Genomic DNA, 26671 nt, shown 5'->3' with positions numbered 1-26671 from the left:
GTGGAGGTGGGTTGGTTGTTTATAATTTAACTACTAAAAAAAGTTGTTCTTGGTATCAATGAGTTACATTCACTAATAGGAGTTTCATTGTAATGTTTTTAACTCTTTTTATTTGAGCAAAAAAACCAGATCAAAGCTCCCAAATAGTTTTTAGAATAGATTAGTTTTTATTTTTAAAGAGATTAAGGGTTTATTTGAGGTTATTAATAGGTTTATTGAGAGAATGACATGACATATATATATGAATAAAAACTTGATTTCTTAAGTCCTAAGGTTAAAACCCAAAATTATAGAGAAATGAAGAGAAAACTATGAGGTTTTTTGAAAAATCTATAATTCAATAACTTGGTCACTAATAAAAATTACCTATTACAACTCTTCTACATTGCTTATATAGTAGTAAAAAATTCTAAACAAAACTCAAAAAAATAAAATAAAATTTCTAGTCCAGCTAGAAAAAAAAGCTCTAAATCAATTAGAAAAATATAACAAATCACAAACACTAACTTTCAAGTCATATTTGAATGGTTTCCTAACTTCGATGATAAAGAGATTATAACTTTATAGAAATTAGCCTTTAGAATCTTCCAATAAAGTTTTAGATCGATTTAATTTTCAAATCAAAAGTTATAGCTGTTTTTATCAGGCTTCATGTTTGAGATACTTTTTTATGGGCTTTACCTTATTTATCTTGTTTATAAATATCTTGTTTATCTGGTTTATAAATGTATTCGCAGCATGTTTATTTAGTCTATAAACTATGATGTTTTCTGAAAAAATCTGTAATTCAATAATTTGATCACTAATAAAAATTACCTATTACAATACTTTTAGGCTATATGTACACCAGTAAAAATTTCTAAATAAAGGTGAAAAAACAAGAAGAGATTTCTAATCCAACTTTAAAAAAAAACCCTAAATCAATTATAAAAATATAAGAAATCCTAAACACTAACTTCCAAGCCTTATTAGAAAGGTTTCTTGACTTTGATGATAATGAAATTTTAACTTTATAAAAACTAGAACCTTTGGAATCTTATAAAAAAAAAAAAACAGCTTAATCTAATGTTCAGATTAAAAGTTATGGTTGTTTTTATCAGGCTACATGTTTGACACTTCCAGCCTTTTTTACAAACTTAACCTTATCTATCTTATCTATAAACACATTGTATATCTAGTTTATAAACAAATTCGCAGCACGTGCCATGACAAAATGATTTTTTTTATATTTTTATAACAAATAGGTTTGAACCCAACTAATAAAACTTACTAGGCATCTAAAGTGGCAAATGACCATAATAGAAGGTGACGTGCCATCTACTATTATGCATGATCCATCATTATCTTCTTCTATTTTTCCTTAAAATAACAAATAGCACTGTCATAACCTGATTTTGACCCTCGTTTTTTTATTTTAAAAAAAATCTAAAATATAGAAAAAAAAAGAAAAAAAAGCAAACAATCCAAAAAGACATCCCTTTTCTTCCCCTATTTCTTAGTCTTTCCCATTATAAAAGAGATTCTGATCTAGAAAGATAATTATCATGAAACCTCACCCACACAAGCATGATTGCAAGCCCATACATGACTCACCATTTGTTTTTGGCTAATCTCAAGTGTCTTGGCTTTATTTGCAAATGCCTTCAAATTTTTTCTCCTTTTTAATTTAAATTCATTAAGTTTAAATGATTTAAAATATATTTATGATATTGTTTTATTACATTTTTTTATATACTTTTTTACTTTGATTTTTCTGAGATTATGACAATTTTTTATAATATCAGTAAGGTTTTATTTTACAGCCTTTCATATATATATTTTTTTAAATCTTATTCACTGTCTTTTTTCTGCATGCCTTTGGAAAAAGTATTATAAAAAAAATTCCCATGAAAAAGCATGAGTAGTGTGTTGTTTTTGTATTACAAAAACATTATTTTTTTTATTAAATTGGAGGGATGCTTTTTTTACCCTTATTAAAATTATCTTGATTTTTTTTTATATATCTATTCTAATTAGTTTCAGTTTTTATCAAATTAAGAACCCAAGATGAAAAAAAAATGTTTATGAGAAATATATTAATAGGGAAAGGAGAAATTATTTTAGAGAATTATTTTTTTCATTTTATTTCGAATTATTACTTTCCTTAAAAAAATCATTGTTGTATAGCTAATATATATATATTTTTTAAAAAAAATTATAAAATCAAATATCTTAATATATATTATTCTTTTAGCTTCATGATTTAATTTTTGAGTTAATGTTGGAGTTTTTTTTAATGTGTTTTTTATTTTTTAAAACATATGCATTTGCTTTTATGTTTGAAATTATTAAATGTTTTCTTCATCCTAAAAAGTAAAACTTTTATAAATTATTATTTTTTTATAAAAAAATTATTTTTATCTAGCCGATAACGGATCATGGACTCCCGAAAGATACTATATTAAAGAGCCAAATTAATAAAATAGTTTTTTAAATAGTGTAAATATAACTTTTTTGTTTATTGTATATTCTGATGGTAAAAAACTATTTAGAAGAGCCAATTATATTTTAATATATTTTATGTTAAACTAATTTTCATATATTTATATAACTAATTTAGTTATTTTTTATATGATATAATCATAATATTATTAATACAAAACATAGAAAAAGATGTTTATCAATGAATATGTGTAATTTCATTTACTTTTAGCTTCTTTATCAAGAAATGTAGAAATAACTTTTCAAAACAAGAATAAATATTTTAGCTATTTATATAATTTATCTGTTGGAATAGTTAAAACTAAAAATAAAAGATAAAAATATAATTACATTTTTCTACTCTCCTTTTAGCTGCTGATTATTTACTCAAAGGAAAAAAGAAACTTGGCCTTGAGGATGTTCTGGATGCGTAGAATAGGCATCAATCTCTCTATCCAAACTGAAAAAATTCTTGATAAAGCACTTGCAAATAACTATATTTTGGCACACAGTAGAAAAGATTTTGATTTGAATAATTTTTTCCTCAAAGATAATACATATTTAAAAAACTTAGTTAGAATCTTCCATATGATCTCGAAGCCAGTTGATTAGCACATCGAAAATATCATTTGAACAAAAATTACCGCAAATTTTCTATGCTAATTTATGAACAGTTCAATTAAAAATGCATTTAATAATAAAAAAAAGAACTGTGATCATAATTATCAATTTTTTTTAGAATGAGGTTATGATTACTTTTTAAAATGTTTTTTATTTAAAAATATATTAAAATAATTTTTTTTTAAAAAAATTATTTTTGATATTAATACATTCAAAATAATCTAAAAATACCAAAAAAATATTAATTTAAAGCAAAAAAAAAATAAAAAAAATTTAAATTTTTTTAAAAACACAAGAAAAAAAAACAATTAATTAAAATGGCTTACACATTAAAAAGCAATTTTTAACCTTCCGATAATTCTCCTTTTCTATTTCCTCTTTTAAAAATCTTTAATTCATCTTTAATTAATCTGTTTAAAAATGTAATTGTGGTAATTTTTTAAAGTTTTATTATTTAGAAATGTATTAAAATAATATTTTTTATTTTTTAAAATTATTTTTTATATTAGCGTATTAAAATGATATAATAATATCAAAATAATATTAATTTGAAGCAAGATAAATAAATAAAAATTAATTTTTAAAAAAATATTTTTAAAATATAAAATCAAATAAAGTGATAGCTATGGCAGTTCGAGATTTCCCATCCACAAATGGCGAGTCTTTTTCTTCTTAAGATTATTATACATGGGCTTTCGTGGAACTAGGCCCTGAACGGTCTGTCTATGGTTTTTATATTTAATAGCTGGTTTGGAAGAATTTAATTTAATTTTATATGTAATTTAAATTTAATTGATAATTTATTATAATTTTTATATTTAAAATAAAATATTAACATATATAGTTTAATTTAATTATACTATTTAAAAAATATATATAAAATAAATAAAATTAACAATCTGAATTATTTTATTTTTAATTTAAAACTCATCATAACAAGTCAACAAATTGCATTGGCACATGTAAGCCTTGATTGTTTTCGTGATCTGGCAGCCAAAGATTACCTTCTTTTCTTTTCTTTTTTTTGTTATTTTCAAGCCAGAGTCAAATAAAAGAAAGCGATATCAAAATTCCGCTAGATATTTTTTTATATATAAATAATAATATCTAGATACCGTAAAAGCATTTCAAATAAATAAGAAAAATAAACATTTCAGGTTATAGGTTGGATTTGATTTAATAAGATAATTTTATTTTAATAAGACAATAACATTTTTTTGGCAAAGACAATAAACTGATAAACTTTTAATTTTTAAAATAATTAAATAAAAAAAAATAAGCTCAAGTTAGTTTGATGCAGCGTAATAAGCATATAAACAAAACAATAAATAATAAATCAGTCTCAGTTAACCAACAAAACTTATATCTTAGATTATAAATTTAAGATAATTTGATAAATATTTTTTTAAAAAAATCATAATATTATTTTTAAAAAATAATGATAAATGATAAAATAAAATAAAATAAACAAAAAAGAGAGAGGACTTAGACTCGCATTAGTTTTTCGAGGAAGGATAAAATATCATTTTATTACTGTAATAAATAGTAAACTGAGTCTAAGTGTTCAATGTTTTGGCCTTCAACTTTTTATATATATAATTAGCATAGTTCTGATTTATCTTAAGGCAGCGTACGGGTCTTAATCTATGAGTCCAGTCCAGACCAAACTGGAAGTTACATGAGGAATTTCATTACCAAACCTATTGTTTCACTCGTGGCAGGTGAATGTGCTTTATGTCTTTTCTTTTTCTTTTTTTTTTCGTTTTTTGCTAGGGGTGTGGTGGAACCGTGGAGAGCCAGAGCTCCTCGTGAAGAAACCTATCCAGTGAGAAAGTAGAAAATTATTATCGTGGTTATATTCTTATAAACTAAATTAATAAAAATAATAAGGTTATTCAAATTATAAGTTTTATAGGTTAATTTAAGTAGGTTTGAGTTGTTTTATTGTGTTATTTTTTTTTTATTTATTTTATTATTCAACAATAAATTTTTTTTTGAAATCAAATTTTATAATTTATTTTTAAATTTTTATGAAGTTATTCTAATTTAATAATTGAATAGTTGACTTAACGGGTTAATTCATATTGTTATATATATATATATATATATATATATATATATATATATATATATATATATTTTTAATATTTAATTAAATAAAAATTTATTTTATATAAAATTATCATGATTTTATAATTTAAATTATAAATTTTATGAAATAAATTAAATTAACCCAAGTCGAATGCCAGGCTTTTACATCTTATCTTAACTTAACTTAAGTTGCAGAATAACTTAACTTAAGTTGGAAGGGCAGGCTTGTACATCTAGAATTAAAAAAAAAAAAAAAAAAAAAAAACCAATCAAGCTATGGGCATGCAAGTCTAAGCCGTACGCTTTTCTTTTTCAAGATCACATCGGTCACCCTTTTTTTTATGTCATGGATAACATGTTTTTCATCTTCGTAGACAACTTGTCATTTTTTGCAATAATTTTTAGCGATTTTTATTGGTTGAAAAATTAGAGTGAAGTTATTTGGATCTCAAACACAAACTTCTAATTGTTGCAACAGAAAAAACCCAAAAAATCATGCTAAAACCTTCATAACGCCATTTCCAATCATAAAATTCTCTTTAATCAATCTAAAAATTCACGAATTCCCTCTCTCTTAATTTTAAGGGACTGAAATATGATTAAAAAAAATAGTTTTATGACCAAATCGGAAATAATATAAACTACAGGGATTAAAGTAGAAAAAAAAAAAAAACAGAATTTTATAAGTATATGCACAATGAATAATGTATAATGAACAACAATATTGATTTAGTTTTTGGTTTCAATAGAATAAATATGTATTTTATTAAGCAATTTTAAATATTTTTCATCTAAAACTATATTAACAATATAAAAATAAACCTAAAGAACTATTAATCTTTTGAAAATCACTTTTTAAAGAACACGAGAAACAAAATTACAAGAAGCATTAAATTAATGTTGGGCAAAACACTGTAGTAAAAAATCATTGTGTATGATGTTTTTTATTTTAATTCTTAAATTTTATTAATATTTATAATTCTCAATATTAAATGCATGCATGAACTTCACGATTTAAATTTTAAAAGTTGTAATATAAAAAAAGACGTTAAAAGAATTGCAAGAAAAACCATCCTATCCACGAGGGAATGCAGATGAAATAAGTATTATGAAAAAAAATACGTGAGTTCATTCAAATCTCTTGACAGCTTTTTTTGATGCTGACCGCAGATTCAAGAAAGAAAGGAAACTCACCATTTTGTTCTCAATACACCCCAAAATTAAATTGCAAAAGCATACCATATACGGGAGCATTTTAGTTTTTGCATTTTTATTTTTTGAAAATTTATGTTGATTAAAGTTGCAAAGTATAATTTTTAAAAATTTAAGGCAATTGCAATATGATTCAAACCATAAAATAGCAGAGTTAGTTTTTCCAATAAATATCAATCAAGAAATATATAAAGAAAATCATATGGTGGTAATTTTAAAGCAAATTACATTAGAATTTACATAAAAAAATATATTTCATTCTTATTGAATATTCAAGAGATTTTTTTTTTAAAATTCTCATATTATATTTATACAAAAATTTTTTACAAAGTAGTTGAAAATATTACCGCTCTAATCGTTTGAAAATGATGTAATAATAAAATGGTTTTTAAAATATTATTATAATAGTTTTTTTTTTTTAAAAAATAGTATTATAAAATATAAATAATTAAAACAAATACAAAGGGCAACAGTATTAGAAGTGTGGTAGTGGTTGCTTTTCAAATAGCTTTTCGTGCCGAAAAGCATGCCAATAATGTTTTTTTATTTTTTAAAAATCATTTTTGATATTAGCACATCAAAATGATTCAGAAAATACAAACCACATTCAATTTTAGCAAAATAAATTTTTTTTTGAAATTTAACAAAAAATTAGTTGGATCGCAGTGCTAAACAGCCTCTAAGCGGCTTGTGCCTAGCTTTTTTAAAAAATAAAAAATCCCGGAGCTCCAAGCCTTGGAAGGCCAGGCTTGTATACCTAGAATTACAAAAAAAAAAAAAAAAAAACCAATCATGCTATGGGCATGCAAGGCTAAGCAGTACACTTTTCTTTTTCAAAATCACATCGGTCATCCTTTTTTTTTATGTCATGGATAACATGTTTTTCATCTTGCGAGACAACTTGTCATTTTTTGCAATATTTTTTAGCGATTTTTATTGGCTGAAAAATTGAAGTGGAGTTATTTGGATCTAAAACCCAAACTTCTAATTGTTTCAACTGAAAAATCTAAAAAATCATCTTAAAAACCTTCGTAACCCCATTTCCAACCATAAAATTTTATATGTCGAATATAATTTTATATGTCAATATGTATATTTTTTAAATAATTTTTATGGTTATAATTTAAAAAAATAAAATTTTAAAAAATATGGATAGGTATTTTTATTTGAATTTAAACACGTGTTTGATAAAAATTATAATTAAAGCTTATACATATCATATATATATATATAATATTTAGTTAGTTATATTTAAAAATATAGTTGTGTTGTTATAAAATAAATCTTTTGAAAATCACTTTTTTAAAAACATGAGGAAAAAAAATTACAAAGAACTTGATATTTTTTATTTTAATTCTCAAATTTTATTAATATTTATAATTCTTAATTTAAATGCATGCGTGAACTTCACGATTTAAATTTTAAAAGTCGTAATATAAAAAAAAACGTTAAAAGAATTGCAAGAAAAACCATCCTATCCACGAGGGAATGCAGGTGAACAAAATACGTGAGTTCATTTAAATCTCTTTACAGCTTTTTTTGATGCTGACCGGAGATTCAACAAAGGCAAAGGAAACTCACTGTTGATTGCTACAACTTGATGCGAGGGTTATTTCGTGGTAAAGCACTTGCGGAAAAGTCAAGTGAATGAGTGGACAGACTTTAACAGGCCAAGTTGTCTCAACGGATCATCCAATCAGAGAGGAGCAAGGCGGAGAGAGAATGGTAGGCGTAAAGCCATTCAAAAGTAGACAAATAATATTACACGAGAACATTAAAAGCAGACCAGACCCGCCCTCCAACTTGCCAACTTGCCAACTTGCTGCAAGAAGCCCTATCTCCCATTAAGATTTGTTTGTTTTTTGTTTTTTAAAACTATCTTTTAAAAAAATTTAATTTTTTTATTAATTTTAAATTATATGTTTTTAATTTTTTAAATCATTTTGATTTGCTGATATTAAAAATAATTTTTTTAAAATAAAAATATATAATTAACATATATTTTGATATGAAAAGTTATTTGAAAAGCAATCATAACGATATTATAAGTTGCTTTTATCTGTTGGTTTTTTTTTTTTGAAAAGAAAGAAAAAATAGAGAGAGGGAAAGAAAATCAAACAATATTGCAAGTTGTTTGAATCTTTAAACAAACTGTCGAGTTTTCAAAAATCAAGTTGCAGCTTGACAGGGCAGCAGTTCTTCACGTTATTGGTATTCTATGCTTCTTCTTCTTCCCTGTGGAAAAAGTCTGAGGTGGAAATGGAGATTTATATTGTGGACAATAATAATGGATCCAAAACCCATCAAGATCCTTTTCCTTGCGTTGGTGTCTGCATACTCTCTCTTCAGCCTCTTAACTTCCCCCATGTCGTCTGTCTCTTTCTTGGGTGAGCATTGCTCTAATCCCCTTTCTAATTGCACCCCTTAAACATATTATTAAGGGTGAGCATTGGTTCGAAGTTCAAATGGGTTTGGTATGGACCAAACAAACTGGATTTTTATATATATATATATATATATATATAAAAATTGAATTGAATTGAACGGAGTAAACCAGTTCAATCATGGGTTTCTTAATTATGCTATTTTTACATGCTTTGATTTAACAAGCTTTTAGTTTAGTTTTAGTTTATAATGAATCTATAGTTTATAATAATTTTTTTTCAATTTGATTTAGTTAATTCATTCTTTCTCTCTCTTTTTTTTTCTTTTTCCGGTTCTGGAGTTAAAAGAAACCATATTTTTTTTTTAGTTTTGAAATCCGGCACAGCCCGATGGATCAACCCAAGACTTGGCTGACTCGGGACTAGAATCGGGTTGGTTTGAAAAAAAACAGGGAAAGAAAAAACTCAATGTGATCCGGCGGGTTGATCCGATTATAACCGTTAGATTTTTTTTTTATTAAAATGATATCATTTTTATTTTTAAAAAAAAAATAACTCGAGTAACCCGACAACCTAATCAAAAACCTAGAATCCATGTCTTGGACCTAGATCGGGTCTAAAAACTATGTTTTTTTTTCATTAATTTGTTAACTGAAAATATTAATAAAAAACTGTTCAATCAAGTTAATTTCGAATAATTAGCTCGTAACTAAGTAGTGTCTCTCACTTTAACTTAAAACCACCCCCCTTTTTTTTTTTTACCACGCTTAAGTTTTTTTTTTTTTTTTTTTTTTCCAGATAAGCATGTAGGCTATGTACCATCAACCATGTACCATGTGAATGCATCTGTATGCTTACTTTTTAGTACAGAATCATGCGTCTAGCAACTTGATTTTGCTGCTGACGATACGAGGTTTAGCATCTTGATCAATAGAATATAAAGCAAGTTGCCGCACCTTCCACGGCCGTCGGCGATTGTTCAAGTCCCCAGCCAAATATGCCATTCACATGGAAATTAAAGATTTCTTTACACACCCAGAGCAGTTTCTTTATTCTAAAACCTATTTTATTTGCTGCTACTCTTTATGTCATAATCCATACAGAATAAAAACCTCGAAAACCATTGTCTTCTTTAAATATTTTATGTTTTTTCAATGCTAGAAGGCTGGCACTTACTGGAATGGAGATCATCATCCATCATCCTCAGGACTCAAGAAAAAACATATATTAATTCACGAAAGCTACGATTAATTGTAATTATCACACAGCCTTGTTGTTATAATATTTCACGAAATGCGCGCTAAAAACGATAGTATTTCACTCACAAAATGGGGCTACGCAAAAATTAAAACTAAAATAAAAAAATAACAAGAATAATGAAGAAACTGGGGGTGTTGAAATTATCATTGGCAAACCCGCAAGGATTCTCACAAAAAAGAAGGTGTTTCACCAAATCATACATTTCCATTTGAAAAAAGAAAAAAATCAAACCATAAATGTATCTATAAATTATAACAATAAATGTTTTTATTATCACTCACTCACGATGATGATTTATTATTGCGTCTATTCGAGTTCTCGGCGATCTGCGCCAGTGACTGCAGGTTGCACCGAACTATGGTATCCACGAACACACATGTGTCCTCTTTAGTATTTCCCGGAGGGATATCGACCGCGTAAGACTCCATGACGACGGTGCCGTTCCCTGAGGGGGACGAATGGAGAGTTGTAACCGACTTGTAATTCGCAAGCCTATGGTCCCCACCAACAACACTAAAACTAATGACATGCCGCTCATCGTCGAGGATCTCGAGGCGTTCGGTGCTGTTAGCAGCTGGGAGGCCCGAGATAACGTGGATTTCACGGAGAGTGCCCACGTCACCGTCTCCGAGGATGACGTGGCAGCTCTTGACGAAATGTTTATAAGCTTGTGGGTTGTCGAACCGGCGAACGACAGACCATACGGTGGAGATTGGGGCAGCGATCTGTTGCACCACCGCAGAGCAGCACTGGTTGGGGCCTACAGCGTGGGTGTGGTAGCGTGAGACGGTCTCTGGAACTGGGGTGGCGTCGCGTGGTAGAGGAGACCACCGTTTTTGGCATGAAGTTGCGGTGGTTGTGTTGGTGGTGTTTAGGGTTGTGTTACTTGTGGTGTTGTTGATTCTATGGATTAAAAGGGATGACCTCGGAGGATTAGCAGGCATTTTTTTGGCTTTCTTGTTTGCAGTGAAGATTTATGAGAGATGGGGTGTTCAGGTTCTTAGTTTCTTTGAGGTTTTGATGACTTTTGGAGGCTTCGTGCGAGTATAAATATTAGAGAGAGGAAGGGAGATGGGGCTAGTCACTTTCCTAATCTGAGAGGCATGGAAGGGTACTGATGACTTGGTGATGCTCTGCAAGTGGAGAGGGAGAGCGGTGGAAGCGGTGGTGGGCGTCTTGGATTTTCTTACGGAGAAGAAGGCACTAGCGAGTTTTATAAAAAAAAAACGCTGATGTTGAAGGGTAATAAAATAGTGCCTAGTTGGTGTGCTTAAATTACTAAAGTAGCCCTATTTTATAAGAAAAGTAAATTACTAACATGTCCTCAGGAAAGCACGGAAGTCCACCACCAACTTTTTTTAATCAGAATAAAGAATAGCAAAGAATGAATTTATGTGCAGGGGCTTTAGAGTCATTTTATTTCCTCACTTTGAATTTTTATACCAGCCAGGGACAATGGCAGGATTGTGAATCTTGTAGAAAATCAAGTACAAATTGGAAAAGTGGCTTCAAATTGACGATCAACTTGCTGGAGAGGCGTAAAGCCCAAGGATAAGATAAGCATTTTGAACTGTGACCAGGTATAAATACAGATTTACACGCTGGTTGGGGTTGCGGTCTAATTAATTCTTTATTAAAAATTTGATTTTCTTATCTTAATTATTTCAGGTTTTTTATATAAAAAATAATTTAAGAAATAGAAATAAAAAAAAAGACACTAAGCGATAATTTCTGTCTGATATTTAGCAACTAGGCCCGTTTGCTATTCCATGCCCCGCCATGGAAATTGTGGGTTTTGTTTTACGATTTCTTTATCACCTTTTGATGTTGCTTTAACGTGATTCTTTTATCTTGTATTTTGTTTTCAAACACTCGAAAGAACCAAAACTTGGACCCTTTTTCTGCTGGTAAACAAGAACAAGTTGGACCCCCTTTAGCACATGATCCTCAGGTACCTTATATATACATGCTAGTGGCCTGGGACCCATGAATATTTAGGTCATGGGATTAGCTTTGTGGCATTTATGGTTTTTCCTCGTTCATCATTAATTTTCATTATTAAGCCTAGTTGCTTGATTTGAGAGATTTGAGATTCAGATTTTGTCCCCAGCTGATCTTTCTTATTCAAATTTGAAAATATATTGACTAGAAAAACCTAATTTTTAGTCATTTTTTGATCCAATCAAATCCAGTTATGCCTATTTATTTTTATGTTTTAAAAGTATTTTTAAAAAGATTTGATTTTTTTTTCGTTTTAAATTTTTTTTAATGTTTTTAAATCATTATTTAATGCATTTATAAGTAAAATATATGTACTTTAAAAAGCAATCGTTGTTATAATTTTAAATACCCTAAATTTATCAGGGTTAATGATCATCATGATCACCTTCCTTGTGTTTCTTTCGAATTAACTTTAGCCCACTAGGTGTTTTATGTTCTTGTAGTTTTGTTTTTAATGTTCTTTCTGATCCAGCATGGAGATTTGTTTCTAATTCTGGAGCGATTCTCTCTTATCCCTCCCTAAAGTATTTGATCCCTAAGATCACCGGCGTCTTCCCACTTGATATTCTTAAGAACACATGCATCCATGGTGGTCGTATGAATATGATCAGTCAGACGTATTCAAGGTCTAGCTAGCTGTTCATATAATAAAACCAAATTCTAATTAATAAACTAAGTCAGAAGTCCACTGCGTAAATATTACTACTGAATTTTCTATATTTTTAGATTATTGTTCATTTCTTCTTCGTGGAACAATTAGCAATATTGGAATTCCACGTTCAAGGAGTCTTGTCTATGGAATGCGGCTTCTTTTGAATCTGATGCTCAAGATTTTCAAGACGAATTAATGGAATATTTCATTTTCAGTAAAAAGGAGGCATTTATGAGGCAAACCTGTAGAGATAAACACGAAGAATCCAGTCTAAAGAACCTGCAAAAAGCTTGTAAAAGTAGTGTTGTTAAAATCAATATATATATATATATATATATATATATATATATTATAACAAATATATATATATAGAGGAGGCACAGAATTATTGGTAGCGATGTACTTAGGGAACCATGCAGCGAAAGAAAAATATTGAATCTTTTACTTATTTATTAGTGCTTAGAGTTGGATACATTGTACGTATCCAGCATAATATAAATTATTTTGAAGACAAATAATAAAATATATGAATAAATCATGCTATGACATTGGGACATTGCATCTTGGAAGAGAAGGTATAAATGGACCGTAAAACCGGTGGTTTGTTAATTTACATGACGTGGTCTCATGATGAGGAGTGGCATGCTAGTTTTGAGTAAATTATTATTTAGTCCTGAATTTGATTATAACTCTATCCTTTGTGCACGGAAATATATAATTTTGTCCTCCTTGAACTCTTTCATGTTAAAACGTTTATTTTTTTTTGGAGTCAAATCGAACCCATCTGATAAGTCAATCTGGGTTTTGACTAGCCTGAGATTTGGACTAGCCCAAATTTAAAAAAAAAAAAAAAACATAGCTGATTTGGTAAAAAATCAACCCTTAATCCATTTATTTTTTTTATTTATCAAAATAATGTAGTTTTGATATATATATATATATATATATATATATATATATATATATATATAGGTTCTCAATTTAAAACCTACATAACTTAAACCTAAAAATACCTTTTGAATCAATTGCTATATCAAATTTTAATTTTACATAACTTTAGGTTTATTAATATAGTATGTTGCAATGTGTGTGACATCGAATGACATGTCTGCCTCTTCAGATGTGTTGAAAGGAAATGAATTTTGAGTTTAATTATAAAGTTATGATTATAAAGTTCAAGAGTCGCCATATATTATTATAGTTATTAGAAAATATATAGTTTGTGAGAGTACGAGTAAGAGACTGGTTATGTAAGGAAAATACGTATTACCATAGAGCACCCTACCTAAGGTAGATTGAATTGTTGTTTGATTGTTTTTTTAGGTTATGTTTCTATCCGCTGATCTTTTTCTAAGGTTTAAGGTAGATTTTTCTTTGTGAAAAAGTCTCTACCTTATCGGGTTAAACCCTAACGGTTCTATAGTTTAAATTTTAGCATCACATTTACTTTTCACTTTGTATCTTCAATACTCAAGGATATACTTTATAATATAATTTTATACCCTTAAATATTAAAGTCTACAACTAAATATCAACACTCCAAATATTAATTAAACAAAATAATTATTGAAAGATTTTTGATATTTTGTCTGAACCTAATGGATAATCATAAACTAGTTATGATATCCATTTTATATTTTTTTAAAAAAAATTGAATAAAATGATTTGATCTTTTTTTTTTAATATGCATGAAAAACCTTTTAGGATTTGACCATATGTACAAAGACAAAAGCATATATATATATATATATATATATATATATATATATATTGGAAAGAGGAAATTAATTTGATTTTTTTTTTGGAGAAAACCATGTATTTTTAATACCAGATTTGTATCTTACAATGTAAGTTTATAACATGATATTATGTAAAATTGTTGAAAAAACATGCGAGGGGTCTAAAAATATTTTTAAAATACTTTTTGGAAAATTTTAAAAATTTTCCTTTCCTTTTCTTATTTTTTTAATAATATTATATTATTTTTTTATTAAATATATTGGGCTAAATACATCCCAAGTATATGGGCTGGGCTAAAACAGTCTAGCCAGACTCGGTCGTATTGGGCCCACTAGCAACCCAACAACCTTTCTCTCTCCTTTATGGACTAGACCCGGCCCAACCATCTAGGTTGGTTGAACGGGTCCAACCCATCGTTGCATAGTCACTGGCCCAACCCACTTTGATCCTTTAAAATTCTAATAGTCTCAATTAAATTCAAATTGAGCTTCCAAACTTAATTTTTCACCAATTAAGTCCCTAATAAAATTAATTTGACTCATTTAAAGTATAATTAAGTCCTTGCACTTAATTAAATCCTTTAATTTGACCCAAATTAACTCCTAAACATAATTAAACTTTTAATTTGGCCTATGATTAAATCAAATTGGCTTATTAAAAATCTAATTATGTCTCTAATCTTAAGTTTTATGCAGATTTATCCAATAATCATTTAAGTTGACATTGAATCCGCATTATCTCTCTAGTCTTGGGTACAATGGGTACGATTAAGCTCCTGATTTCATCCAAAATTACAGCTTGATTTTTCTATACATATGAAATCCTCATCAGCTTGCTTTTGTCAAATCACCAGTCTTCTTGTTATTGTTATTTATTTTTTAATTTATTTTTTTATAGGATAAATTTTAGGAAATAATCCAAAAATGGGTTATGATATAATAAACAAAATTCAACTTTAAGGTTGCTAGTCTTTTCTTCAATTTCAATTTAAGACCTGACATGACTTAAATCTAAAATGATAACCTAAAACTTTTAAGTTTAACCATTGAGCAACCTTTGAAGCAATCGCTATATCAAATTTTAATTTTTACAAAACTTTAGGTTTATTAATATAGCAAACAAAATCCAACTTTTGTTATGAAATCATACAATCAGTGTACTAATGTAACTCGTTACTAATACATGACTTGATATAACACTCTTTATAAATTTACTAGCAAGATATATTTCTTTTGTTACCTAGAGACATTGAAATGGAGTTAAACATGTTTTTTTTGTTACTTACAAGGAACTATGAATATGAGCTTATTTTATTCAAATAATGCTAATCATATATTAATTGGTTATGCTAATGCAGGGTATTTATTTGATCTATTTAAAGATTGATCTCAAAGAGGTTTTTTCTTTACGTGGGTAATACTACTATATCATAGAGATCTATAAAGCAAACATTAGTTTTCACTCCATCTAGTTATGATGAAATACTTGCAATTCATGAAACATGTAAAGAATATGTGTAATTGAGATCAATGACTCAATATTTTCAAGAAACATGTGATTTATCCTTTAGCAAAGGAACTCCATTCACATTGTAAAAAGACAATGTTGCATGCATAGGGAGGGTGCACCAAAAGAGATATAACAAAACACATTTCATCAAAATTATTTTCCACATATGACCTTGATAAGTGCCAAGATATTAATGTCCAACAAATTCTCTCTAAAGATAATCTAACAAATTTGTTCACTAAAGTATTACCAACTACAATGTTTGAAAGATTACGATGGAATATTAAAATGTGAAAACTTAAAGACTCAATGGTAATACATTTATAAAAGAAAATTAATACACATTGTACTTTTTTTTCCCTAATAGGTTCCTTTTTCCCACTAGGTTTTCTCTTGGTAAGGTTTTTAATAATGTAGTATTCAATATGTATGGTTGTACAAAAGATATCCAAGGAGAAGTGTTATGAAATCATATATTATATCTGGATGTCTATTTGCCTTCTTCCACCTCTTCATCTTCCTGAACATTGATCATCTCCAAGTTCATTTGAACTCCAAAGTAGTTTACAAGTATTAATACACATTAGATTATAAATAGAAGCATTGTTGAAATGATGTTGTGTTATGACTACATTTACAAGATTATATGAAATAAAAATGCTTTATCTTTATCTTCCCTTAATCTCTATTGTTTTTATTTATTCTAATTTTTTTTATTGAGTATATTGTTTGCTTTTGAATATATAGTCTTATAATAACTTTAAAGTTATCATTTTTTTCTTCCCTAAACCTTTCTTTATCCAAGATCATGGCTCAACCCAACAATTTTAATTTAAAACTCAACACAATTTAAATTAGAAATAATAACCTTAATTTTTTAAATTTGATCATTGAATAACATTTCAAACAACTGTTATATCAAATTTTAATATTACTAAACTTTATGATACTAATATAGTAAAATAAAAATTCAAATTTAAGGCTTTTAATCTTTTCTTTCCTCTCCAATTCTTACCGATAGAAAAACAAGAGCAATCTTTTCTCTCTCTTTTTTCCCCAACTCTTCTGTACTTCTAATAGTTTTGATAACATAATTTTTTTTCTCATTTATAAGAAAAAAATTGGCACGAGTACTCCAAGTCTTAATAATACTATTTTGTATGTGACCGTTGCATAGAGTCCATGAAGATCGCTTCACCCATGCATCCATCCATCCATGGACAGCAAGAATCAAAGTGTTAATTTATAAATTTTCAAATATAAAGTGTTCAAATTGTTGAAACTAAAGAATCATCTGCTCTTAAATTATTGGTACGTGAAGGGCTTTCATCTCCTGTGATCCCTCAATATTTCCATCCTCGCCATGTTCTTGGATCTGTGAAACATAATAAATTAGGCTTGCTTTTTAACAGGAACGATGGACATGATGCAAGATTCTCTAACTTTAAGAACTCAACTGCAAACCTTTCCTTTTTTTTCTTTTTTTACTCTCAAGTTGTTTTTTTTTTTTTATAAAAAAATATTGCTCGACTTTTGAATTCAAACAAGAACCAGGATATATGTATGGCCCTTTAAATCATAGTTTTCAAACCCAGCCTGGTCTAAAATCTAGGTTTTAGGTTTTGATCGAGTTATCGAATCGGTCGAGTCATTTTTTTTAATCAAAATGATATCGTTTTAGATTAAAAAAACAAAAGTCAACGAATTGCAATCGGGTTTTTGATTGATTCACACATGATTTTTCCTTATCCTATTTTTTCTTCAACCCGACCCTGTTCCAGCACCGGATCGGTCGACCGAGCTGAATTTCAAAACTATGCTTTAAATAATTCAAAGTTGAACCCGAATAGATGTTCAACTTTCTTTACTAGACTTAGCCCGTCAGTAAGCTTGGTCCAAGGCCCATATTCTAGGTTTTGAGCAGGTTATCGGGTTACCTAGGTTAAATTTTTTTAAAAAAAATTTAAAACAACGTTGTTTTGGTAAAAAAAAGAAGAAGTTGATGGGTTGCAACCGAGTTTTTGACCGGGTCTTGCCAAGGTCAATCCGTCGGGTCACACCAGATTTTTTCTTTCCTTGTTTTTTTTTCAACCTGACAGCCAGGTCTTGGGTCGGCTCGTCGAGTTAGGTCGGGTTTCAAAACTATGTTTTTTATCTAATTTAACACATCACGCATATTTTATAGTTGTAGAACAATTTATACACAAATATATTAAGATTGAAATTGAGATATAGTGTCTATGATTTTATATTTTTTCAGTAATTAACAATTTTTGTACATTCTTCCAATAAGCTTCCATGCAGCAAGGATATTTGATTTTTTTCATAAACAAAAACACACAAAAGTTTAAAAGAATTAACTCAGACTTACCATAAAACCGATCTCATTAGGCTTGTGTGTTGGAAAGGATCATATCCATAATTTCGATTTTAGGTTCTTACTAGTTTATATACCTGTGTTATGCAAGATGAGGACTCAATTATTTTTTTAAATTAAAAAAAAATACATAAATCTTAGAAAATTATAATTGTTTTGAATTTTTTTCTCAATAAGATAAATTATTTTATTAATATTTGTTTATCTTAGCAAACACAATGTTTTTATTTTTTTACTAAAATCATTGTTTCTATTTTAAAAAATATTTTATGATTGTTAAAATAAGGTAACACAATTTCAAAATAGTATGTTCATATTTTGTATGATTAAAAGTTTTTAAAAAATCATAAATGTGACAAAGCTATCCTCAAAATCTATTCAAAGAACTTAATAAAAAAATTTTGATTTCAATAATTTATTATTAGTATTTAAAAATCATATCAAAACTGAAAAGTAAATGAATTTGATAAATTTTTTTGAGAGTGTAAGTAAAAAATCAATAAAAAAGAGAAAAAAAAAATAAAATAAAAAGTTAGGCCTAGCAATTGGCCGACGGCTAGGCTTGTGTGCATATCCCTATTTTATTTTTTTTATTATTAAAAGAGCAGATAATATGTTATCCATCTCTTTATTTTTTTTTTTTAAATATGATTGATAACATGTTGACAGACAAAATACAAGGGCCAGGTCCGGTGCCTGACCCACCAGTCATAGGCTAGTTGTGTGCGGATCCGAAAGCCAAACCCTGCTTTATGTTTTTATTTATTTATTAAGGAGGTGAAGAGCATGTCATTTATCTCTTAATTTTTTAATGGAAAAAATGTGACAAATGATAGGCCGTTGCAATGCAAATTTTTTTTTTTTTCAATGCTCAAACTCGTAACCTCTAACTTGTTCTATGTGCTAACTAACCTGACTATGATATGAAGTTATTAAAATTTTTTTTAAGAAAAAACATTAAAATGCACGTTTGTTTTTGGATTATTTAGGAAATAATGTTTAATGCTATATGTGTATTTTTTATATTCGAAGATGTATTGTCTTATGTTAGGGCCACAAGCTGCTTGGTAGCAAGGCCGAATATAAAAATTTTATAGAAATGGATGGCCAATTATTGGAAGCATAAGTATGGAAATGGCAAAGTCAGAAGTTTTGTGCTTAAAGTAAGGGCAAAATATAAAATCATTGTTTCTGTTTTTTATTTATTAATTTTTTAATAGAAAAGAAGACAAATATTATAAAAAATGCATTTAAATAATTAAAAGTACATTTAATATAAATTCAGAGTAAATCTTGGAGATCCGAACTATGCTCATTCACTAATATATTCCTTTTGTTTTTTTTTTCTTCCAAAAATTGGTTTCTTTTAAATTAAGGGTTAACTAGTGGATTTTGATATAAATTTAAAAAACAAAGATCCATTATTTTAGGTTAATCATTCAAAGTAATTTTTAAGGGTATAAAGATTCATTTTTAAGGATGTTTAAGTATTATAATGAATTGAAGGGAAATTATTGATGGAGAAAGAAAAAAAATAATTAAAAAGCATTGGCGATGATTGGAGAAGGAATGCTTTTTTTTTTTTTTTTTTAAATATATGATTTTGTATTTTGATTTAAAAAGAAAAGAAATATAAAATATAAAATGATAATTAAAACGTATTTTTTAATGGAAACTGTTTGCTAAAATTTCAAGGAGTCAAAAAAGAGAAAGAAATGATAATTCCAACCAAGAAAGGAAAAATACAAATATGTTGTGTTTTAAAGAGAAAATTACCAATAAGTTATAGTATCTGTTTTCTTAAGCAATAAGTTTACTTTTTATTTTTACTTTTATTTTTCCTACAACATTTCCAATTATGTTGTATTTTTTAAAATATACTCTCAATTACCATTATGTAGAGAGTATTTAGAAACGCTCTTATATTCATGTTTTAAAATTTTTTTGTTAAAAATTAAAATTTTTTTTTGTATGTTTTGGATAGTTTTGGTATGTTGATTTTAAAAATAATTTTTTTAAAAAATAAAAAAATAATCATTTTAATATATTTCGACATTAAAAACACTTTAAAAAGTAACCCAACTACACTTTTAAATATATTTTTAATCTTCTTTCTTCTATGTTTTTTAAGCATGATTTTAGAGAGAAAAATCCTATTATGGAATATTTACCAAAACAAGGAGTTTTCATGGTTATGGTTTTTATTGAGAATTTATTTTAATATGAATTTTATCTGCAAATAATTTTTTTTTAAAATTCTGTTATTTTGTATTCTCCCCCTTGTTTAAATCAAAATATTATTTTTTTTCCCAAACACAATGATGCTCTAATCCATAATCTTTTGAGCCCAAAACCAAAACAACCCAAATTCTGAAACTGAGAATATATCTTATATAGAAGCCCAACCTCCAAAAATAACGAAACTTCATATAACAAACCAGAAACCAGAACCCTAATAAAACCTGACCTTCAAGGCCACACAAAAACATCCGAACCTGGAAAAGAAGAGCATGAAATAATGGGAAAGCTGCTTCAGAAATACCAAAAGAAAGAGAAGTAGAGCTTGTAGTTATGGAAGTTGACGAGCTTGTGGTGGAGAAACGGGCGAGCTTGTTGAAGGTGAGGAGGCGGAGGACGGATGGCAACCCTGTTTCATCCGGAGTCTCCTAAGCTGGAACCGTCGCTGATTGGGGTCGGAGGTCAGTTCAATTTTTTCTCAAGTTTTTACCGCTTGAGATCCTGATATTGCGTTCTTGTCAAAGACAAAGCTAAATAATAAGGAATTTGAAGAACCTCAGGTGCAAACATCTATTTCTAATGGATTATGTATTGGTTGTAAAGGATAGAGTTTAGAAGAAATCGAAAGAAAAGCATGAAAGAGCTCCGTAAAAAACCTATCTTAATAAAAAAAAAACTTAAATTATTATTTTTATAACAATCCCTCCTCAAATGAAAGTTTCTTCAAGTGAGTGCTCTTTAGTCTCAAATAAAGATGAACGATCAAGAAGTAGGAAAAATAAAAATAAAATAATAAATAAAGTTAAATGATGAAAGTAAACAACGGTATAGTTAAGGGTATTTATTTAGAGTGATTATCAAACGCTTTGTTTAATTAATATGTGTGAAAAGACTATATTAATCCAAAAACTAAATTTAGTATGTTTTGATACTTTACTTTTCTTTTCCTTTTTTAAATTGACCTTTTCCTTTCTTTTGAAAAAAAAAAAAAAAACTAAAGACTTTAGGTGTTTTAGATGTTTGGTTGTCAAGAATGAAATGTCCGCAATAGGAATAAAGGAATTGAAATGACATTTCGGTCCAACTAGCCTTTATATGAAAGAGAACATTATATAATCTATGTCCAATTATAACTCTTGAGATTATTTTTAATCATATCTTCGAGTAATATCTATGTCCAAAGTGTAACTCTTGATGTAGGCATGGAAATTAACTAGAAAGAAGCTGAAAATAAGAATATAATTAAGAAAACACAAAATTTCATCATTTGATTAGTTTCAAATTGCTAGCCAATTGGGGATGAGTCTTTTACACGGATGTTTAAGGATTATTTCTTTTTTTGACTGCTTGAATTTAAGTTTTAAAACTAACATTTTGAAAAATTCCTCTAAACACATCAAGTTAATAAATAATATGTATAATTAAAATTATTTGAAGAGAAACTTAATTTTGGTTAATGCACAAACTACTAAGTAGATATCCCTTGTTATCGTTAAAAAAAAAAATCTTCTTAATTTACATATTTTTAATTGTTTAACTTCCATTATATTTAACAATTAAAAATATGTAATAAAATGGAATTATTTTTTATTTGATTTATCATTTGTTATCCCACACCCATGATGATTTTCAATGTTGTTCGAATCTCGTTAACAAATAAAGAAAACAAATAGTCAAATGTTACACATTTTCTTCTTTTTCTTTTTTTAATTGAATTCATTTAGAGATCTTATATGTGGATTTAATGAATAATTTGAAATTTATCTAATAATTGAGACGCTCATATATCTAAGTTACGTTAATTTTAAGTATAATAAAAGAAAATGTTAATATTGTGAATGCATTTTAAAATATTATGACTTTTTTTTTTAATTCAAAAACATAAAAATACTATTTATGCTATAGGCAGGATTTCAAATCAATTTTTGATATGAAACAAAATTACATTATGTCATGTATTATAATTTTTTCAAATTAAGAAATAAAAAAAATATTGTTTATGCTTTATAAAATAAAATAAAAATATATAACTGGTTCGAGTTATGTGAGGGGTTGGATCAAAATAACATTTGATCTAAAAAAAATATTCATGTCATAAGAAACTCTTTAACATTGTCATTAAACTCGACCTAATAGACCAACATTGAACCCTCTTAAGCTGACTATTTGCTTAACTCGAGTTTAAAATAAAACCATGTGGAGGGTGTTTTGGCATAACCTAGTGGGCTTAACGAGTTCAAAAACAGCTTGAATGATATGTAAAAATATTGTTTGTCTTAAAAAAATTTCAAGATAACATCTTTAAATATTAAGACGATAACATATTGGATCAACTTGGCTTTCATAACTTAACTTGCCAAACCTGTGATTAGAGTCATGAATTCCACTAGATCTAATAGCTTTGAAGTTCTACCACAATCTAATATAGCTTTAAAATCCGTGCTATACTGAAGGTAAGATTCTAAGTTAATTTTTAACAAAGTAGAAGAATGCAACAATGTTACATATGTATTTTATTGTATTATTTGTATTTAATTGAGAAATACAAAGATGCTATTTATGTTTAATAAAATAAAGTTTGCTAATAAATAAATTAATCAACTTTGAAAGAGTTGTTAATGCTAATTAAATACTAAGTTGCTAAGCCAATATTTTTTTAAAAAAAAAAAAATAGATAAAATACAAATATTTTACATCCATTTTTCTTCTGAACTTATGTCATCATCTCCTTATTATTCTTCTTCTTCTTCATCATCATTAAGATTATTTTTTCTTATCAAGAACAAATTATTTTCTAAAAATATACCATACAAATACAATTTATATCAAATATAAAAGAACGGGATGAAAATATAAATTACAATAATCTCTTTAAAACATTATAAAAATATAACATAATTAAAAAATAACTACTATTTAAAAAAAACAAATAAAACAATTTAAAAAAGATGAGAAAGAGAGAGAGTATTGATTTAAATTGAAATAAAAAAATCAATTTAAACTAAAAAACACTTACAGAAAAGGGAGGACATTGATTACAATTTTTTTTTTTTTAAAAGCTAGCCACTACTAAGTTTGAAAGCCTAAGATCACATACCTGTGCTTATATATATTTTATGCAACAATAAACAGATTACATGTCATATATATATATATATAATATATATATATATATATTTTAAATAAAATAGATGATGTATTACTTTGCTTTTAAGTTTCAGGGCATCTCAAGTGGTTGAAAAACCGTTAGAAATCAGGTTTTTAATTTTTAAAACAAAAAAACTCAATTTTTATTATTTGTTCACATGACAACACTTAAAAAAAATACTTTATATATCTTAATAAATCTATTAATGATCTTAAAATAGTAAAAAATAGATGAAAAATCGAAAAAAAAAATAAAGAGAGGCTAAGACTACAAAATTTTCCATGCTCCAATACACTTTTTTGTTTATCAAGAAAATAAAGGCTAAAAACCTTCACTATCAATCTTTCTCTCTCTTTTGTAATCTTTTAACACTTATTAGACAGACCATTTTAGCTACTAGAATCATGACAACCAACATTTTTTTTTTCTTTCACTATTTTTTAATTTTCTTTTGATGAACATAGTTTTTTTTTAATAGCATAAATTACTAAATTACAAAATAAATGCTAATTTTTTTTTTTTCCACAAAAGAAGCAAGTCCTGTGAAATTGTAAAAGGAATGACGTGGCGTTGACGTGGCAGGCTTCAATCGGGGAAAAAAAAAATAGAAATGAAGACTACTCAACGCAACGATAACGACGTCTCCCCCCCTCCCCCCCCCCCCCTCTCTAATTCCTGCTTTCTCTCTGTAGAAAAATTGCCTCTATTTAGAGAGATAAAGTCAGAGGAAGAGAGAGTCAATTCTATAGATATCGAAAAACAGAGAGACCCCGAGAACAGAAAAGATTGCAGGAGCAGATGGATGCGATATTGAACAAAGTTGGGTCTTATTGGATCGGTCAGAAAGCTAACAAGGAGTTCAATTCTGTTGGCGACGACATCAATGTATTGTTTTTTCTTTTCCTTTTAATCTTGGGTTTCTTGAATTTTTTTAATGATTAATAAGTTCGATCTGCCTCATAAAGTTGTTTCCTTTATTGATTAACTTGTGATTTGATAAGTAATTGTAATCATAAGCGTAATGGTGGGATTAAGATAATGATTGTGAAAGTAATTATCCGTTATGATTGAGAATCAGAAAAAAAATAAATTGGAAATATATTTATAGAAGAAATAAAGGTTTTGATTTTTACTAAAATAGATGAAGGATTGTAGCTTTTGATGAGAATTCAAGATTGCTGAGTTGGTTTTGTTGAGGTTCTTATAATGCTGGAGATTGGTGTTAATTGCTCTTAATTTTTTCATTTAAAGCTAGATAAATAATTGAAGATTGAAGAACTAACCTTATTAGAGTTTTTATTTACCAATTGACTGCATGGCTTGTATCATTGCGATTCTTGAAATTACTAAAAGCTGAAATATTGGCTAAGGCTAATGAGTAGAAGTTGGACTTTGTGGAGGGTTAGATGATCTTGGATGTGTTAGAATTCTTTTAATGTTTTGCAGGATGAGATGGGATATGCGTTTTTATCAGGTTTTAGTTAGACATAGTGGAAGTGTTTCCCCCCCTTTTCTGCTTTAAGGTTGTGCCATAATATAATTTCCTTTGCCCTTCATATAAACCATTCATCATACCAACTTATTGCCCTTTTCCTGTGAACTCTGCTGTAATTATCTCAGTTATTGCATTTTGCCTGCTGACACTTTTCTCTTATTTATCAGTCCTTGTCGACGAGCATTGAAGGAGGAACCAAATGGTTGGTGAACAAGCTCAAAGGTTTGTTGATTTGCTTTCTTCTTCCTGTTTAGCCACATTGTATTGTTGTAATTTGTCTGTTTTTCTACTTAATTCTTTCCAACCTTCCTACTAATGATTCTTAAATTCAATGTTTCTGCTGTTCTGTACTGCATTTGTGCTCAAACAAATGCTTTATAGTTCCAAGTTTCTTTTGGGATCCCAATGTCAAAAACTTTCCTATAGATTTAAATCCAATTCCTTACTTCGGGAAGTTCCGAAATTCTCTAACCATTTGGGACCTTGAAGTTGGAGGCTAGTTATTGCAATGAGAAATAAATCTGATTTTAAAGCTTGAATAGGATTTAGAAAGTTGTCAAAATGACGTTTATATAATGTCAATATGAGTAAATTCGAGACTGTTCTGGTTAAAATGAATCATCTGCTACTGGCTGAAGGCTAACTTAAAATTCTGCTGTGCTGTTGGTTAGTCTTCTTGAGTTTTGAATAAGTTGGTTGAGTAAATTGAGTTGATGTCAGGAGAGTTTCCTGGAATAAGTTGCCAAACTGGAGCCAAACATCTAAATTGTGATATTGTGAAGACAACCCCTTACCCCTTTTGATGAAACTGCAGATTTTGCAGCCATCTCCTGAATAGAACTTATAAATGCATCTTTCTTTGCTTCTATGTTCATTAAGGGAATGACTCTGTTTATATAGGAAAAATGCAAAAGCCGTTACCAGATCTGCTTAAGGAGTATGACTTGCCAATTGGAATCTTTCCTCGCGATGCCACCAACTACGAGTTCAATGAAGAGACTCGGAAGCTTACTGTGTTTATTCCCTCGATCTGTGAAGTTGGCTACAAGGACTCATCTGTTGTGCGTTTTTCGACCACAGTAACTGCGTTTTTGGAGCAAGGAAAACTAGCTGATATAGAGGGGATGAAGACTAAAGTGATGATCTGGGTTAAAGTGTCCTGTATTGTATCAGCTGGATCAAAGCTCAACTTCACAGCTGGGATGAAGAGAACCAGGGATAGAGGGGCTTATGAGGTTCTTCGAGATGGGGTGGGCGTAGATAAGTTCTGAAGTGATCATAATGCGTCTGAGTTATTATATTTCTGTGAAATGCTACTCCCTCGTTATTGCTTCTAGACCCCCATGCCTTCGTCTACTGTGATTATAATGACTGACCGAATTTAATTTAATTTTGTTTGTAGTAGTGATGCATCGACTTTTCTATGTCCAATGATTGATGATTATATCATCTGTGTTGATCGTCGACACCGTTACCTTCTATT

General features: G+C 28.2%; 2 protein-coding genes across 2 annotated transcripts; one reads left to right on the top strand and one right to left on the bottom strand.

Moving 5' to 3' along the window:
* Window positions 1-10145: 10145 nt before the first annotated feature.
* LOC118039343 (abscisic acid receptor PYL4) lies at window positions 10146-11231 on the bottom strand. The gene has a single exon (XM_035046030.2). It carries the CDS (start codon window positions 10970-10972, stop codon window positions 10310-10312), a length of 663 nt encoding a protein of 220 aa, XP_034901921.1. The 5' UTR covers window positions 10973-11231; the 3' UTR covers window positions 10146-10309.
* A 13102-nt stretch (window positions 11232-24333) lies between these two features.
* LOC118039342 (uncharacterized protein At5g01610) lies at window positions 24334-26637 on the top strand. The gene is made up of 3 exons (XM_035046029.2): window positions 24334-24578; window positions 25356-25410; window positions 26089-26637. Exons 1-3 carry the CDS (start codon window positions 24492-24494, stop codon window positions 26457-26459), a joined length of 513 nt encoding a protein of 170 aa, XP_034901920.1. The 5' UTR covers window positions 24334-24491; the 3' UTR covers window positions 26460-26637.
* The last annotated feature ends 34 nt before the right edge of the window (window positions 26638-26671 follow it).

This window comes from Populus alba, chromosome 16 (genome assembly GCF_005239225.2).
Source record: "Populus alba chromosome 16, ASM523922v2, whole genome shotgun sequence".
Lineage (NCBI taxonomy): Eukaryota > Viridiplantae > Streptophyta > Magnoliopsida > Malpighiales > Salicaceae > Populus > Populus alba.
Note: the sequence above shows the minus strand (reverse complement) of the source record. Positions and strands in the feature narration are given on the sequence as shown.

Coding starts and splice junctions, on each gene's coding strand:
- LOC118039343 (XM_035046030.2), bottom strand. CDS start 10,972: ATGCCTGCTAATCCTCCGAGGTCATCCCTTTTAATCCATAGAATCAAC.
- LOC118039342 (XM_035046029.2), top strand. CDS start 24,492: ATGGATGCGATATTGAACAAAGTTGGGTCTTATTGGATCGGTCAGAAA. Junction 24,579..25,355: donor CTGTTGGCGACGACATCAAT/GTATTGTTTTTT, acceptor CTTATTTATCAG/TCCTTGTCGACGAGCATTGA. Junction 25,411..26,088: donor GTTGGTGAACAAGCTCAAAG/GTTTGTTGATTT, acceptor CTGTTTATATAG/GAAAAATGCAAAAGCCGTTA.